The sequence below is a fragment of the Cryptotermes secundus genome, unplaced genomic scaffold (genome assembly GCF_002891405.2).
Source record: "Cryptotermes secundus unplaced genomic scaffold, Csec_1.0 scaffold2564, whole genome shotgun sequence".
NCBI lineage: Eukaryota > Metazoa > Arthropoda > Insecta > Blattodea > Kalotermitidae > Cryptotermes > Cryptotermes secundus.
Genome location: NW_019720637.1, coordinates 25,070 through 42,382, shown reverse-complemented (window position 1 = coordinate 42,382; position 17,313 = coordinate 25,070). Strand labels below are relative to the sequence as shown.

At 37.2% G+C, this 17,313-nt stretch overlaps 2 protein-coding genes across 11 annotated transcripts in view; one reads left to right on the top strand and one right to left on the bottom strand.

Moving 5' to 3' along the window:
* Positions 1-1,802, top strand: part of LOC111870841 (pyruvate kinase) — a 53,791-nt gene extending 51,989 nt beyond the window's left edge. For all 4 annotated transcript variants that reach the window (XM_023863441.2, XM_023863433.2, XM_023863449.2 and 1 more), the window contains one exon: positions 996-1,802. In XM_023863441.2, the coding sequence (XP_023719209.1) occupies positions 996-1,008 (13 nt within the window). In that variant the 3' untranslated portion in view covers positions 1,009-1,802. The remainder of the gene's footprint in view (positions 1-995) is intronic.
* A 3,926-nt stretch (positions 1,803-5,728) lies between these two features.
* The window catches only part of LOC111870865, a 36,520-nt gene continuing 24,935 nt past the window's right edge, over positions 5,729-17,313 (bottom strand). For 5 of the 7 annotated variants that reach the window (XM_023863461.2, XM_023863495.2, XM_023863470.2 and 2 more), the window contains 6 exons: positions 13,970-14,238; positions 11,614-11,828; positions 10,179-10,271; positions 8,894-9,069; positions 7,258-7,467; positions 5,729-7,169 (listed from right to left, as the gene is read on the bottom strand). In XM_023863461.2, the coding sequence (XP_023719229.1) occupies positions 6,986-7,169; positions 7,258-7,467; positions 8,894-9,069; positions 10,179-10,271; positions 11,614-11,828; positions 13,970-14,238 (1,147 nt within the window). In that variant the 3' untranslated portion in view covers positions 5,729-6,985. Of the gene's footprint in view, positions 7,170-7,257; positions 7,468-8,893; positions 9,070-10,178; positions 10,272-11,613; positions 11,829-13,969; positions 14,239-17,313 lie in introns of those variants that run through there. The other 2 variants (XM_023863487.2, XM_023863512.2) reach the window with 2 other exon arrangements.

Genomic DNA, 17,313 nt, shown 5'->3' with positions numbered 1-17,313 from the left:
TAATAAGGGGGCCATGATCGGTGGAATTGTTGGCGAGAAAAAAAGTAGTAGCCCATTCCATACATATCTGTCATGAAACAAACAACTTCTTTATAACTTAAAATAAATATGAAGTACCAGATTTGATTATAAACATGTCATGTTCAACTTGTTTTAATGTAAGAAAATTTATTTAAAGCAGTTTTGCGGTGATGATGAGAAGTAGCCATTTTCTGACTTTCTGAAAACTACATAGTGTGTATATATTTTTATTGTATTTGTAGGAAACATTTAGATGTCCACCACTGTTTAAAAAAATAGTTGCTTTCTAACACAATGAATAATAAGGTTATATTGTCAAAACCATCTCTTGAAACAATTTTTCAGGTATTTCTTTCAAGAATACATAAGTATGCATACATGTGAAAAGTAAAAAGAATTTTGGTTACAATGAAAAATGCTGAGAAAAAAAGGGACACACTTTGTTATTTGTCCATGGCTTTAAAAAATTATTACTGTGTGATACTTCTCTTCAGAATATGTTTTGTTCTACCCATAAATTACCTTTGAAGCATTCATTATATGATAATCTACCAGGTTCATTTCATCATGAGTACCACTCGTGGAATGAAAACCATGCATGCTTATCACAAGAACACAACTTGCTGTTTCATCTCACCAAGTAACAGTAATTGCAGTAAATGGATGTGACACAATGCAGTGGTTGCAGGGACATCTCAGGCAAACTGAATCGCAATTTAGCTGTGATTGTGTCCAATGCTGCAGCTGTTGTGTGCAGCAGTCTTGTGGTTTTTCTGCACTAGTGGAAGCATACCTTTACACAGTATAACTATTTTAGATTAATGAAAGTTTATTGCATATTGGTTTCATAAATAAATGCAGAGTTTAATGCATAATAAATTATGACTGAAGCTCTAGGTATACAATATCACCAGGTGAATAACATGCTCAATTATATGCAGTTATTCAAACAGTGCTGTTTATGTTTGTTTCAGAAATGCTGAATGAAATGCACGTGCTGTCACTGATATGAGATGTGGATTGAAGCATGGATAAGGAAAGTATGAAGTCACTAGACATTAGAATGTCACATGATAGATGTTATAGATCTTGTTTTCTCCATGTCACTGTATTTAACAAAATGTTTCAGTAATACAAGTATGTTACTGGGATGGTTATTTCGTTAATTCAAAGTACATGTACAAGACATAAATTCTGTAACAGTATGTGATATTTATGTTACATTTAAAACTAATACTTCTGTTTTAGGTTATTGTTAAACATGAGTTGAAGTAATGACATCAGTATTAATTTCTGCTCCTGAAATTATAAATGACAATAATGTTAACACAGTAAACACAAGGAACAGTGTAATTACATGAACTGGAATAAGGTATTGCTTGAAATGTAAATATATATTTATCACTGTGATTACCATAGAAGTGAATAATTTTGTGTCAAATAAGTATTTGTCTAAATTAAAACTTTCAGAGCCCTGCTATTTTAACTCCAGCTTTGGTAGAAAATGTGATTGGAGCAGAGATGTTTTTCAGTTATTTGCCACTTACAATACAGTTAGTGTTTTGGTTTGTTTTTAGACAGACAGATTGTGTTAGGGTATCACTCAAAGATTTAAAAACATAAATACCAACAAAAAGCAGGACTGTAATAGATGTGTTAGGGTGAACATATATTTGTTACATTCTAGTCGGATATGGTATGTGTGTATTGTACTACAACTGTTTTGTAGAAGAAAACCAGCAAGTGAATGAAAAATATATTGTATGATCTGCATCTGTTTATATAGTTAATTATTCAGTTGTTTACTTTGTTATCATTCAAGATTTTAGAACATTTTCTAACCTTAAAAGGAGAAATAAAATTATTTTTCTTTTGTTAATTTTGGTAGGTATAAAGTTTATATGTCAAAGTAGCATTTAAAGCCATGAATGAACAAGTGTTCAGAATTATTAGGTTTCCAGAAAGAGGACTCCAGCATAACTTTTATTAATATGATTATTTCTGACGAGGTGCCTTATCCACTATTTTCATCTTCATGTGGTTTGGACAAGATACCTTGCAAATCTTGAGTTCATTCAGTGCATGGAATTTCTGTTGAACTGCATGGTTAAGATCTCAAGTATTGCATATCAGAATATTGGTAAATGAAAGAGAAATGCATATTTGTTTCATTGTTAGTTATGGGGGCAACAACCAAACCTTACTGGGATTAGTGGAATGTTAATAAAGGAAGTCCGGTTAATGAAAATTTCAAAGTTAAGTATTTTTCATTCCTTATCCAGCTCCCTTATAAACAAATAATTATTCCTTTATTATGAAGTACAAATTCGTGGAAATCTCAATTTAAGAAGTTGTGGAAGAACTAATCTCCTATTTTCCTTGATATGACATGGACCACATAGAAAACGGTGCATCTGACAGTTCTTGTATTGTTGCGTGTATTCATTGTTGCAGTAACATTTTTGCCAAGCCGTTGCCTAGCAATGATAGGGGATACACATACAGACACAGACTGTTGAGATGGGTTGAGGTACCATTTTATTTATATATATATATATATTGTCATGTGTTGGGTATGTCACGTGACAAATAACTTAACGTGGGTCTCAGATTTAGTGAATCTTTATTGGTCACTCACTCTTACCTTACAGTTATTATCGTTTGCAGTATCACTTGACTTCTGGCCCAATATGACGTCCCAACTATCTCTGGCAGTGGCTATTCGAAGACTGTCTTCTTGCTGTCTTGGTTTATGTAGGTGTTCTGTGCACTGGATACCAGACACCATTCCTCACTGTTTCGTAATGGGTGCAATGAACTCTCTGTAGTTCATTTCTGGGGAGATGCGTTTGTTGCTTCTGCATTATCTATGCAATGGCTCCCTGTTCTTTGCATTACCATGGAAGTGCCTATTCCAAACTCACGTGTTTGGCAACGCGTTGCCTTGGGAATGCTCCTTCACAACAGTCTGTTTGTATTCGATTTGTCACTGTTGGGACTCAACAATTTCCATTGTAGCCGTTGAGCGGCGATGGATGTAAGGTAACGCGTCACATTGCTCCCTTCTAAAGGTTGTTTGTCCCCAGACAGCCTAATGGTTCTTCCTTTCTCCCAGGTGTTCCCCTTCCTACTTTCCGCCCCCCTTCTTCCAGAGTGCTTGTCCCGAGCACTTCTATGGTCCAGGATTGTCTCAGTCATTCCTCACTTTCATTCTTGCTAGGGAGGCCGGTGTTTCTACTACCGATTCCTCCCATGCGGGTCGTTTCCCTTTTTTCGTTTTGAAGGGGGTCAACCCCTCCATAAGGTACATTTTCTTATTTTCCGTAACCCGTTGGAAGTACCGACTACTTGTTTCAAGATCTTTCCTCTGAAAATCACATTGACGGTCTTCTTGCTCATTTCTCCACTTTCTAGGTGTGATCACTGTTCTGATCCACACCCTTTGATGTAGTTCACGGTTTCCTTCTTTCTCACATACACCGGCCGCTTGCCGCCTCGGTCCTTTGTTCCCTCTTTTCCTTCATGGTGCGTCCTTAAATTTTCCTGAGCAGCCCTGCTCTCTGGGTTGCTCGCTCAGTCATGGCCATGGTGCAGTTTCTCCCGACGTTTTCCTTCTGCCATGCCACTTTTGCACAGTGGGTTGTGTTTGGCCCGAGGATGTCTCTCATGCATCTTGCCACTGTTGCGTGACGGGACATCCTAATGTCACTTCTCTTGTCCTCTTGCCATGCCACTGTTTCACGGTGGCTTGTTCCTCTGCAGGCGATGGCCAATTTCTTCTGGGGTCCACAATTTCCCCGTGTCGAGTCCTTCAGTTTCTGATGGCAGTGCTCCGTGGCCAGTTTTCGGTCCCTACGCCTTCTCTTCTTCGGCGTCTACTTTGAGGATATCTTTCTGTGCCGCCTCAGGTTTCCTGTCCAGTGAGGTCGGCTTCTTCTCATCTTGATGTGCCTCCATCTCTTGGCAGGCCACTGTCTCATTGCGGTTGTCATTCACCTATTTGTCTCTCATGGCGGCCATCTCTTCTCGCCATGCTCTCATATTGGCCTCCCTTTCTTCCTTCTTGGCATCCACTTTTTCTTGGCCAGCTCTGATTTCCTTCACCAGCAGTTCCATCATCTGCTGTAACTCCATTTTAGCTCATGTGGTGTTATAACAAATTTGCCTCAGAATCCAAACTGATCCCACTTCTGACACCAGTTGTCATGTGTTGGGTATGTCACGCGACATAACTTTATGTGGGCCTCAGATTTAGCAAATCTTTATTGGACACTCACACTTACACACCTTACAATTATTATCGTTTGCAATATCACTTGACTTCTGGCCCAATACCTCAATACGTCTCAACTATTCTTGGCCATGGGTGGATCTCAACTGACATTGGCTATTCCAAGACGGTATTCTTGCTGTCTTGGTTTATGTAGGTGTTCGGCGGACTGGATACCAGACTTCGTTTGTACTGTCCGCTGTTACATAACAGGCGCAACAAACTCTCTGTAATTCATTTCTGGGGAGACACGTTCGTTGCTTCTGCATTGCCTACGCAACAGGTCCCTGTTCTTTGTGTTGCCATGGAAGTGCCTATTCCAAACTCGCGTGTTCGGCAATCTGTTGCCTCAGGAATGCTCCTTCGCAACGGTCTGTTTGTATTCAATTTATCGCTGTTGGGACTCAACAGATTCCATTGTAGCTGTTGCGCAGCGATGGACGTAAGGTAACGTGTCATATAGTGTGTGTGTGTGTGCGTGCGTGTGCGTGTGTGAGCGCGCGCCAAGATTGCGACTGGATGGAGGGGAGACAAGAAGTGTGAAGACTGGAAGAGGAGTTCAACAAGGATGCTGTTTATCAGAAATTTTGTTCAACTTGTACAGTGAATGCCTTACCATAGAAGCTCTGGATGAGCTTGGAGACTTAAAATTAGGAGGGCAAATTATTCAGACTGTGAAATATGCAGATGACCTTGTGTTAATGGCCAAGGAAGAAACTGTGCTACAGGGTATGATTGACAGCCTAATCGAAATTGGAAGGTGCTATGGCACGGAAATGAATGTGGAAAAAACAAAAGTAATGAAAATTTTGAGACAACCAACCCCAGTCACAACAAAGATAAACCAAAAACAACTGGAGAATGTGAAATGTTTTCAGTATTTGGGTAGCTTGTTAACAGATGATGGAAGGTGTACTTGTGAAATTAAATCTAGGATTGCCATGACAAAAGCTGCATTTAGCAAGAAGAATCTTTTTACCAGCAAATTGGACTTAAATGCTACATTTGGAGCATTGCTTTGTATGGGGCTGAAACTTGGACACTTAGGGCAGTAGATGAGAAACACCTGGAACGCTTCAAAATGTGTTGGAGAAGGATGGAGAAGATCAGTTGGACTGATTATGTGAGAAATGAAGAAGTGTTATTTAGAGTCAGTGAGCAGAGGAATATCCTACACAAAATAAGAAAACAGAAGGCTAATTGGATTGGTCATATCTTACGCAGTAACTGCCTTCTAAAAGAAGTTATTGAAGGAAAGATAGGGGGGTGGATAGAAGTGACCATAGACTAGGAAGAAGACATAAGAAGATAAGGAGAAAGCTCTAGATCGTATCAAGTGAAGGAACTGTTTTGGAAGAGACAGTGGACCTGTTGTCTGACAGATTACTGATGATGATGATGAGGAGGAGGAGGAGCCAAGTTTCATTAAGATTGGTTCAGGCATTCAGAAGTTAATAGTGGGGGATACACAGATAGCATGGAGAACCCATAAGCCTACTTTAGGAAAGCAGGATAATAAAAATCACCTAAACTGTGTCCCTTGCACCGTATCATAATGTAATGCAGTAATGGGGTTGCCCACTGTTACCATTGTAATGACTGCTGCTGTAAGTGTATGTAACAGGCAAGATTGGTGACGCTGCCTGCAATTGTAATGTTGAGGTGGTAGCCCCATCTGTACCTACTATGACAGCTGAGGCTGATGTTTTTACAGAGATGTAATGGTTTCTGTAGAGCATACTGCAGGCACCAGTTTGTTGCCAAATACTTCCTATACTCTTTTGGGTGTTGGCAGCTCTATCATACATATTCTGGGTGGCATTATAATTTGTCACATCTGTACGTTATTCTGACAGTTAAAGTACTGCAACACTCATATGACTGTTAAGGCTAACATTATCTAATGGTGAGTCGAGTGCCAGCATTGCTGTGAGAGAAGGCTGAAATATGGTTTTAGATGCATACACAGTGTATGTTTAAACTATTGTTTATTCTAAGCTGCTTCTGCCGCCGCCACCGCTACAAGGATAGCACTATTTACAAATATAATGTATGCTGAAAGAATTAATAAACATTTGCTATATGCATGCCTTTCATCATTCTAGCTTAGCCACTGTTCTAATATTTATAAAATAAATAATTACTCATTCATGTTTTGGTTTTTACCTGCACTTACATGAAATCAGAAGTGCATTGGTGATTTTCATCTTTCTGCAGGTGACTTTGGAGTTCATTTCAGTCACTATAACTTCAGTAACTTACACGCATGTGGTTGGACCATCCAGACTTTGCAAACAAGCCACTGGCAATCACCTACTGTTGGCATCATTGTGGTCAGTAGTAAAATCCATGCATGCCAAGCACCATGTGTCTACAGGATACAGACATCTATGGGTACAAAGACATGTGCAGCTCATTAACAGAGCTCTTGATGAATGGTGAATAGTGTTCCTGTAGAAATATGAGAATGTTATGATTTATGAGTTTTATGTTCCTGTATCAGTTGCTAAATTTACGTAGGACTGAATTACATATGGCAATGTGATAATATGAATGTCTAAAGATGTTGGAGAAGGTAGTCATGACCTAAGAAAAATAATTATTATCTGGTGAATTTAAGTGTAGATGGTGAACAGTGATGTATAGCATACATTTTTGTTTGCTTTAGTTGATTTTCAGGTTTCTCACTTCTTACTAATGAATGAAAGGAAAAGGTGCATTAGCAAGACTGCGACGAAACCTCTGCCATGCCCTGGAGATCCACCATACAACTGTTGTGTGCTTTCGCTTTTGAGTGTCATACATTATTCTCATTACCTTCTGTCTTGATATTCCTTTATTTTGTTTACTTTTATACTTCTGTGTGTAGAGCTTCATACTGCAACAAAGTGAGAAAGTATCATGGTGGAGGTTTATGATTTTCAAACTGTATTCCGTAGGACATGTCCTGTAAAATTTATACATACCAGTAATGGGTGATGCACTCAATTGGCACCAGGACACATGAACAAGCAATTCCAAAAGCGATGAGATACAGAATAGGGCAGATGTCATCAAGTGCAATACTGATAAAGCTTGTTCCTGCAGGTGGCTCAGGCGAATCGCACAATGGTTTTACTTCAAACCACCGCTGACGTTCTCGTGCCATTAGACCAAACTGCATGAGGCGCATCAGACTGACATATAACATAGTATATTCCTATAGTTGTTACTGTGTTCTGGAGGAACCACATAATATAGACAACTAATCAATTTTCTTTTCCCGCATATATGCTTTACACCAGTAACTCAAAACATACTGCTTACTGTACTAAGTTTCTTTTCCCTAAGGTAAATTCACATAAGAATCCATGCTGCTAGTTTCACTTGAAATATTATTGATGTCTGTAAATAATAAAAAAAATGTTTTCATGCAAGGTGTAATAGAAAACTGTCATTTCAAAAGCTGTTAGAGGAGGAGATACACAAAGATCGACACAGGCATGCTGATGTAAGCTTAGCTTGTATCATGAAGTAATGAAAGCAGAGTGACTGATTCTTAGATTTTTTAGAGCACTGTTTCCCAAATGACATCAGAAGCAGAACTGTAATTGAGTTTCTGAAAGCAGAATATCAATCAGTGGGCACATTCACAAAATACTAAAAGCTGTCTATGGAGATAATACTGTCAACCAAAGTATTTATTAATCATTTAGAATTTATTTATGATGCTGTTAGTGTCTCAGACTGTACAGCATTTTACAATGATTTGGTGATTAGTAAGTAGTGAACTATGGTACAATAGGCCAGAAGTGGCTGCAGTACAAGGGACTTAGTCCCACCCCACTAGCATTAAAATGAAGGTAGTGAACTGCATAGAATGTGGAAGGGAGTGGTCATGGTCTAATTTAAGCTACTACCATGTCAAATTCCTGAAGGGACTGAGAAAAACCATGAAGGGTAGCCCTCTCCCAGCCTGAGTTTCAAATTGGGCACCTCCCCCCTAAAAAATGACAGTCATTTGTAACTACTGACATGGTGACAACAGAATTACTTTCATTGGATGATGCAAAATAAGCAGTATCAAAAGGGCATGAAGTTCACCGTGATACTCTTGCTCTCTTGAATCCTGCCGTGAGATGCATTGCTAACGTGTTCAGTGTGATGATATTCATAAACAAACTGAAGTATTTGCAGCAAGTTTGACCACAAAAGCAAATGAAGGCGACCCTGCTGTAGTATAACACATGTCCTGACACCAGAGATGAAATCACAAATGAGGAATGGACATTGGTGTCCCATTTGCCTCACATCCCAGATCTGGATTATGACCTCAATTTTGTTGGGAGCCCTGAAAGATGCCATTTGCACACAAAAATATATGCTATGAAGTCTCTGAAGGAATAAAAAAGTGTGTTACTGGTAGGAGAGGAATACATTCTCACGGTATAAAGTTGTTGAATTATAAGGGAATAAAATATGCATCTAACCAGTATATCTAATAATTTTGTGTAATACTGGTATACAGTGATGAAGGGAATAAAGTAGTACACTGCATTCTGGGCATGGTAATGTGTGATTCAGAATAAGTTTTCACAGTGAGAAGCAGACTGAAATACTTACCCAAAATTGATAGGTTTTGTAAATGGTGAAGAGAGTGGGAGAGCAAAGGCACGCTGATATTCTGGACCTTGTAGCAATGGGATCTTTCCTACACTACACAAAGCTTCCTCTGTTTGCTGACTATGATGCAGGTAAGTGTATGCATCCACTCTGTCAGCACAAAATGCAACTTCACCCTGTGAATGAATGTATTGCAGTGGTTATGTTAACACGCGAATGTATCAATGAAAATGTTCACACTTAATGTATGGCAGAACAAATAAGGAGGACTGATCACTGAAGATGAGTAATATTGGATGTATCGTGAGGTAGGCTGCAGAATTGGAAATCATGTTGAAAAATTTATTTTTACTGATAGAAAAATTATTTATTTTAATCAATACACAAAGGAAGCTACATGCATGCACAAAAATACATGGAAACAGCTTTCCTCATAAATTGAGTACTGGAAAGAAACTTCTTGTTATAATGGCCAAAGTTGATACTTTTGGGTGAACATCATTTACAGTCAGTATAAAGGAAGAAGTTTAACAAACAAATCTACAACTACAGGGGTATTTGGCCCGTCATAGTTTGTAATCAGTATATTGAAATTAAAGGCTGGATGAATAGAGAATAAGGTTAACTTCCTGGTGGGGGAAGAGAATTTTCTTGTTCTCAGTGTCAAGTTAGGCTCTGAGGTCCAAACAGCCTCCTATCTAATGGGTGGTGAGGGCTCTTTCTCTGAGAGTAAGGCAAATGGGGGCATGAAGCAGACCACTAACTTCCATCTGGTGCCCAGACATCAGAAATAATGGTGCTATCTATATCAAACTATATCTCTGCTACACCATGGTTACAGAATATCATTAATTAAGCACAGGGACAACTGCACCTGTATATTTACAATTCCTGTCTACTTTTCTGTATACTTAGGAACTGAATACAGTTACAGCTATAAAATACCGTATAGCATTTTGGTGTGTAATGAATGAGAAGAGTTCCATCTTTAGGGATATAATGCCATGTAATCCATTAAAAGCCCATCATTCTTTTGGAATAAGATGTCATCCCCATCTTTTGTTTGTTCCCTGCTTCATGCTGGTTTCTTACGTGGCTTACTCTTTAACCCTGAACATGGAGGCCACATATTCCACTGAAACATCAGTTGACTTTTGACAGACTACATGCAGTTAATTCCATAAGATATAAATCTTCATAACCACCACTGTGAGAACCTACATATAGTGACTGAGTTCAGATAGTGGTACTGCAAAATAAGGTGTTCCTAGTCTTCAAAAGTTACCTTCACTGTGGATTCCAAACCATCAGCCAGTTCCAAGAATGATGGTGAAACCTCAATCTTGTGAAGCTTGCGAGAAACAGCATTATCTTCATTCTGTGAAGTAATTTTAATATGGGAAAAATATAGCCATCAAGAAAGAAAGCAAAAACCTTTTTTTATGAAAGCTATTCTTTACCAGCACTAACATTTTGACCTGAAACGTTCATGGATCAAGAGAAACATGGATAAACTACAGGCTAATGAGATGAAGTGGGAGTTGAATAACCAAGAGGAAGAGAATACAGAATGAGGCTTTAAGGAGGATTGAGATACAGTCTTGTAATAATGCAAGTTTTATGGTACATTATTTTTAAATTATCTTATTACATTTTTTACTTTATATTATTATTTATGTTAATTAATGTAAGTGTTTCTGATTATGTGACTCATGTAATTTTGTATATGTATCTTGATATATCTATTTTCAAAGGGACCATTTCCACATCCTAGGTTTGTTACCTACATGGATATATGGAAAATAAAGGAAATGAATGAATGAATATTGCGTAAATAAAGATTAAGGTGGTTTAATCATGTTCAAATGGACAATGACAGAATATCAAGACAGTTTTAGAAATTTGATATAGTTAAGACATTGTTATTGAAAGGTGTGACAGGTGAGGGCGACACAGACAGAACTGGCCCTTTTTTGTGAAAAGAAAAGTCATGGTACTCACATTTCCACCATTCTGTTTTTGAATCAGTTTGCTCAGTTTTCATTAAATTTAGCATGAACATTATGTCAGTGGGTCATTGATGCCATCTGACTGTTTTCCAAGACTGCATTTACTTTATTTCTGTAACATTTTTTATTAAGAAAAGTGTCAGTACTGCATGCCCTCAACCATGTAGTGCACCGAAGAGAGGAGCAGTAGCATGAAAACAAGTGAAGAAGGGAATTCTGTATAAAGATAGAGTGGAAATCTGTTGATGACAATGTTGGCAGTGGTGGTGTAGTAATTTAATGTCATGTAATATTGAGTGGATCCATATTCTGATTTTCCTTATTTTATATTTTAAATTGTTTTCCCTAGATGTGAATCACATATGTTCAGCAGCAATCCACAGTTATGTAGTCCACCTTTTGCAGTGATGTTACAGACGCTAGCCAGTCACGTAACTGGCTCCATATTGAGCAGATGATAGATATTCAGCTGCTCAAGAAGTGTCCTGTCATTATGGAATGTAAAGATCCCTCATCATCTCGTGTCCTCATAGGTCACCATTTACCTACACAACTTATTTACTCTTATATAACCTCAGCAGTTACTTCAGCCTCCTTAAATAACTTAGAACATATGTGCTCACAAATGTGAAATTCATATATTTGAGTCTAAACCACATTATTGTGCTACATGTTAAAGATATACATAAAGTTGGCATTTCAGCACTCTACCTTGAAGTGTGAGTGGTAGTAATGTATGTTGAGGAGAGCAAGGCCCATCTTGGAGCCATGGCGCAAGATACCTTGAAGTGTGCTGGTCACAGAGCTTGGTGATGACAGTAGTGAAATAACGCTAGCTGAATAGGCTGTGTATGTCAACACTGCCAACACGAACAGGGCAATAAATAGTGTTCTTGCTGCTGATGTTGTAGGATTACGAGATGAACCTGTTAGTTGACAACAGTTTTTATTACTGTGAGGTCATATTGCAGATCTTCCTATATGAGAAACTTAAATCTTCTAGTATATTAATAATACGTATATTACTTGGAAACACCTTCGGTTTAATTCTTCAGAGTAACTGTTGTAATTATTAAGTCAAATCGCTTGTTGGTTTTTTTAAGCCTTGGCATGGTGTTCAAATACTAATAAAGGAAAAAGAGTCAACTCAAAGGTGACTGCATGTTACTGTAATTATGAAGTAATTTTTCTGGCTAACAAACATGGAATTTGGGAGTTTTTAGGAAAGCTGAAATGTCAGGTAACCTTGTTCTTTAGGACTGTGGTCTTCTAGGCTGTGATACCATGTAATTTTATAGGTGGATATGTTCCAGAGTAACATCAGTGTCTGCCTATAAAACTGCACAATGTCATAACCTGCAACACAACGATCTTCATAACCACTGCCACTCTTTCAATAGATATGAAACTTAAAATTGGGTTGCACAAAATCTTGTACCCAAATATCATTTATTTGCTAGATGTATATGACAAGTGTCTTCATTATTAGGGACTGCTGTAAGCAGTCTGTCTCTCACCATATTTCTAAGATCTGCTGTTCCACCTACCACAAGTGAGTGGAAGTTTTTGTATATCAAAGTTCCAGCAACAGACATACACTGTATTATAATTTGAATTAACTCAATTAGTAACCAAACAGGAACACTGTCAAAATCTTTTAGCCTTTGAAGAGCACAGTCCAGATGAGTTAAGAGATTAGGGTCTTAGGATATAGTGTCATATGTGTATAATATCAAATTAAAGTATAAAATGATAAAGAGAGAAACCAAGCATTCAGTGACATTATTATTAGAAATAATGAAGTGGAACCTGTAGCTGTATCGCCCTTCACTGAAATATTCTACAATACACCTGGAACCTCACAACAACACACTAATTCTGGACTATTACTCCGTATCGTTCATGTGACTGCTATGTTACTGGAAAAAGTATAGCTAATAATCACAGGTTATATGTGACTGCTATGTTACTGGAAAAAGTATAGCTAATAATCACAGGTTATATCAGTTAACATATAATTTCAACATTGACAAATTAGAGACGATTATTAGTTTTTTGCTACTAGATCAGTTTAACATTGGTGATAAAAATTTATAATTTTACTTTCAATTATTCAAATATTTCCAAAGTTATGTTTGAATTGCACACGCTTTCTACATTTTCTGTAAAGAGAAATTACACCTGGGTTTTAAAATTGCCAAAGATAGACCAATTCGTCTTCTTGGTGACATTTTCAAAGGCAATTACAAGACTAAGTCCTTAATGATGAATCATTTAGTGAATCCAGGCATTCCAAAAGGCTACATGAAGATCTGCCTGTCCCTTACATGGTGTGCTAACATTAAGGCTTGTATTATGAAGGTTCTATTGCACTGGAGTGACAACATATCTCAGCTATTTTAGTCAGTTCCTATGGAAACATTCAATTAGATATGTAAGATTTGAGGTTTTCATGGTGGTGACTATGAAGGAAGCAGTCTTCTGTGATGTGGCGCTGTGTAGATATTGTGTTAACCGACGTTTCGGAGGAACGTATCGCCTCCATCTTCAGGGTAGAAGAAAAAAAAAGGAAGAAAATCCGCGAGCTGGTTCCTCGCTGGCGGATTATCTTCTTTTTTCCTTCTACCCTGAAGATGGAGGCGATACGTTCCTCCAAAACGCCCGTTAACACAATACCTACATGGCGCCACATCCCAGAAGACTACTTTCTTCATTTAATTAGATAACTTCACATTTTTCAGGAATGGAAACATGATGTTAACTGATCATTGCCTGTATATATTAATTTTTCATCATCAGACTACAAAAGAAAATCTTAATAAATGTGTCAAAATATAAGTGATATGAATGACAGTAACACATCAAGATTGCTTGCTGAAAAAGTTAGGAGTAGCTGAAATTTGGGGACTGCTTGTTACCATTCAATTCAGAACCAGGCCATCTACTTGAGTATTTGGCTTTTACTTTTCCACATTTTTCTAAATCAAATTTTAGGATTATTATCTTCAATTTCTATGCAACCATGTATGAAAATAATGAAAGATTAACCTGGGAAATAGACATATACCTTGTTGACAGACTGCTCCTGTGGTAACCAGCAGAACTTCACTGAGCTCCCACTTTAGCTGCACTGGCTTATCAACTGTCTTTCCCTCATTGATTAATAACCCAAATTCTTGTTGTGGTAGCTGTGACTCCCGACAGAGGATGAATGTGAGTGCAACAGTGATGGCCAACAGAAGTGAGCATAGTGATGTCCAGACACCAATTGAGAAAGGTAAGATGTAGATATTTCGTGCAGCCCTTACAGACTGCACTTTATAGTACAGCTGTGGCCTGTAACAGAAATGTCATATGTTCAATAGTGTTGACAAGTAGGTGTGAAGAAAACCTGCAAATATGGAAGAACTGGACTATTTGACTTCTAATAGTTCTACATTTCCTTATGCCAATTTTAACAGTTCTGAAGTGCAATTTGGGTAAACATTTTGTAAATTAAATTAAATGTCCCACATACATACAAATTGGTGTGTGTTTATGAGCAAAAGCACACTCTCTTCCATATAAATACATACAGGTAGGCAAATATACAGACAGTGATCTTTGCCTTTACTTCCTATTCTGTTTTCTAAACCGTTCTTCACTTATTCTTTCATCTGTCTCCTTATTAGTCATTCATTCACCATCTTTGTTTTTGATGTGATTGAAAGAATCCTATGTCCATATCAGTGAGTCCTTATTTTTAAAAGATTTCTTTTTTAAAGTTTTCTCCCTCTAAACACATTATCTCTGCATCTTATAATCTGCTTACAGTAAATCCATGTATTGAAATAGGCAAGTAGTATAGCATTTTGTATTACATAATTTACAGAAATGTTGTGTTTTGTAATCATATTTCATGTGCGTAGTGGTATTTTGTTCAGATTCTTTGCTATGTAGTGCTGATGTCCATGATATAGGTAATTCAACAATATATTCTGATTACCACTGAAATTCAAATTACACAGGCCTCCCATAATATAGACCTGGGTTCATGACAGAGCCAGTACATATTACAATACTACACTGGCTGAAATGATTCTTATCAAATTTTATTGACTTCTTAGAGAAATCTGATCCAAGGCCATCCATTCCATTCTATAATACCCACTGCTGTAATTAACAATACTTGGGGGAAGAGAAAGAAGGAGGCTTCTGCTTCATCATTATTGCAAGAAAAATTTTGGTGACTGGTAAATTCAATATTAGTAATCAGTAATCACGTATTTTTGGTGTGGTAGTGATTTCAATGAGTCATTTAAACAGGTTCCTGCAAACCTTCCTTCACATATTTTTAGTTAAAAATATTTGTTGTATGGGAATTGAGCAGCAGTAAAAGAATTAGTACTGAACATCATGGTCAAGTGGGTAGCATGCCTGCTTCATGTTCAGAAGGTTTAGGATTCAAATCACAGCCCTGATGCTGGTCATTCTGAGTGAAAATATTTGTGGTTCACCTCAGTCTCTCCAGGCAAATGCCATAACAGTACCTTCCACATCCTTTCTAATTCATTATTCACTAAGTATTCTCTCATCTGATGCTACATAGTGTGACAGCACTGTTATATCTGTCATAAAAAAAGCAAATAAATAAACAAATGAACAAGAATTGTCAAATATTTATATTTTATGTTCTAAACTTTCTGCATAAGCAACATAATTTGTGGAGCAAGGGTGTCCTTTGTCACACTCTTTCAACATAGTACTTTTAATTTAGGGATCACTTACTTTTTAAGATTTATGTTGTGACATGAGTATAGTTCCTTGTAACTTTTAAACAATGATTTCTTCTAAATGTGGTTATTGCATAATCTGTGTCCATAATTTCCACAGAGTCAATCTATTTTTAATTGTATAAATATTTCAGGGATTCCCCCCAAGCTAATCTTCAGGAATGTTTCTGGGCACACAATTGATGCATTCATGAAAATACCAACAGCCTGCTTCTCTGTATTACAGAAACATTGGGACTTAGTCGGGTGAATAGGAACAGCCGAAAATCTAGTGTCAGATGTTCCTTTAGTTCAACTGGAACTCTATCCTATAGGAAATTCATTTTCTGTTAAATTATTATTGTTAACTATCATGTCTTTTCATTGATTTTAGAGTTTAGTTCTAAAGGGCAGACATGAAGCTGCATTCTTCTACTGAATTGTCTCCATATGCTCTCTGTAAAATAAAGACATATATTGAAGGGAAATAAACGTTTCAGGTATAAGATGGAAATACAATTTCATCTTTGTAGTTCATCAAACAGAACTATACATACAGACTATTTTTAAATATATTTTTAGCTCTGAGTTCACATGTACTTTCTGTAGAGTGTCAGTCACATAAAACGTCAATTAAGGAAAGTGATTTTTGCATCTGCCTTGAATACTGCCAGTGTCTGCAAATCAAACAAAAGAGGGTACATATTTGCGTTATGTCTGACACAGAAGGGGAATGTCAATCACTGTCTGTCCCATATTATGCAGTTTTTCTTAGCAGTGACTGTACTGTGTGTGAGTGAATAAGTTAAATTAAAAGCAGGCTTTACTCTAGATATTGATCACTGGAAATGGGGCATTGTAACTTCCCTCTTAAATACATTAAACTTTAATTCTATGAAATTAATGTATGTTAATAATGTTATTTCCTTTATATATCACATTGATAATGTTTTCAAAGAAAAATGAAAGAACAGAAATATAGTAATGTCAGACAGGTGTTCAGATATTTCATTTTAATTCTGTTCACATAGGAGGCATGCGGTAGTGTAGTGGTTGAGGGGCTATGCTACAAGCCAAAAGGTCGCGGGTTCAAGTCCCGATGAGGTCATTGGATTTTTTTCAGTTGACCTAATCCTTCCAGCTGCACTAGGCCCTGGAGTTTACTCAGCCTCTAACAGGAATTAATTAAATAATTTTCCGGGGGGAGTAAATTGTGGCTGGCACGTAAGGCTGACAACCTTACCACCATCTTTGAGCCGATTGTCTAGATAATGTGGGACACTCGATGTCTCACAACCCTATGGGCCTTCACGGCCTGGTACAGGGATAGCTTTACTTTACTTTTTACTTTACGTAGTGAGGTAGTCTGCCATGATTTATTTTCTGCATTTTATGCAAACAAAATTTTATGCAATTGTATTTCTTTTCTCTTTAGAATTTAAATAATGGTAAAACCAATGTATTGTCATTAATGGAGTAGGACAAAACAGGCTTAAAATAGAAGATATTTCACTTACTGATCATTATTGATCACTTACTAATCACAGAAATAAAATGAATAAATGACAAAATAAGTGTAAAATGAAAGATATTTCACCTTGGAGTAGACATCAGGTATCATAATTTTCAATTGTCAGATTATGGTATCATATTCTGTGAA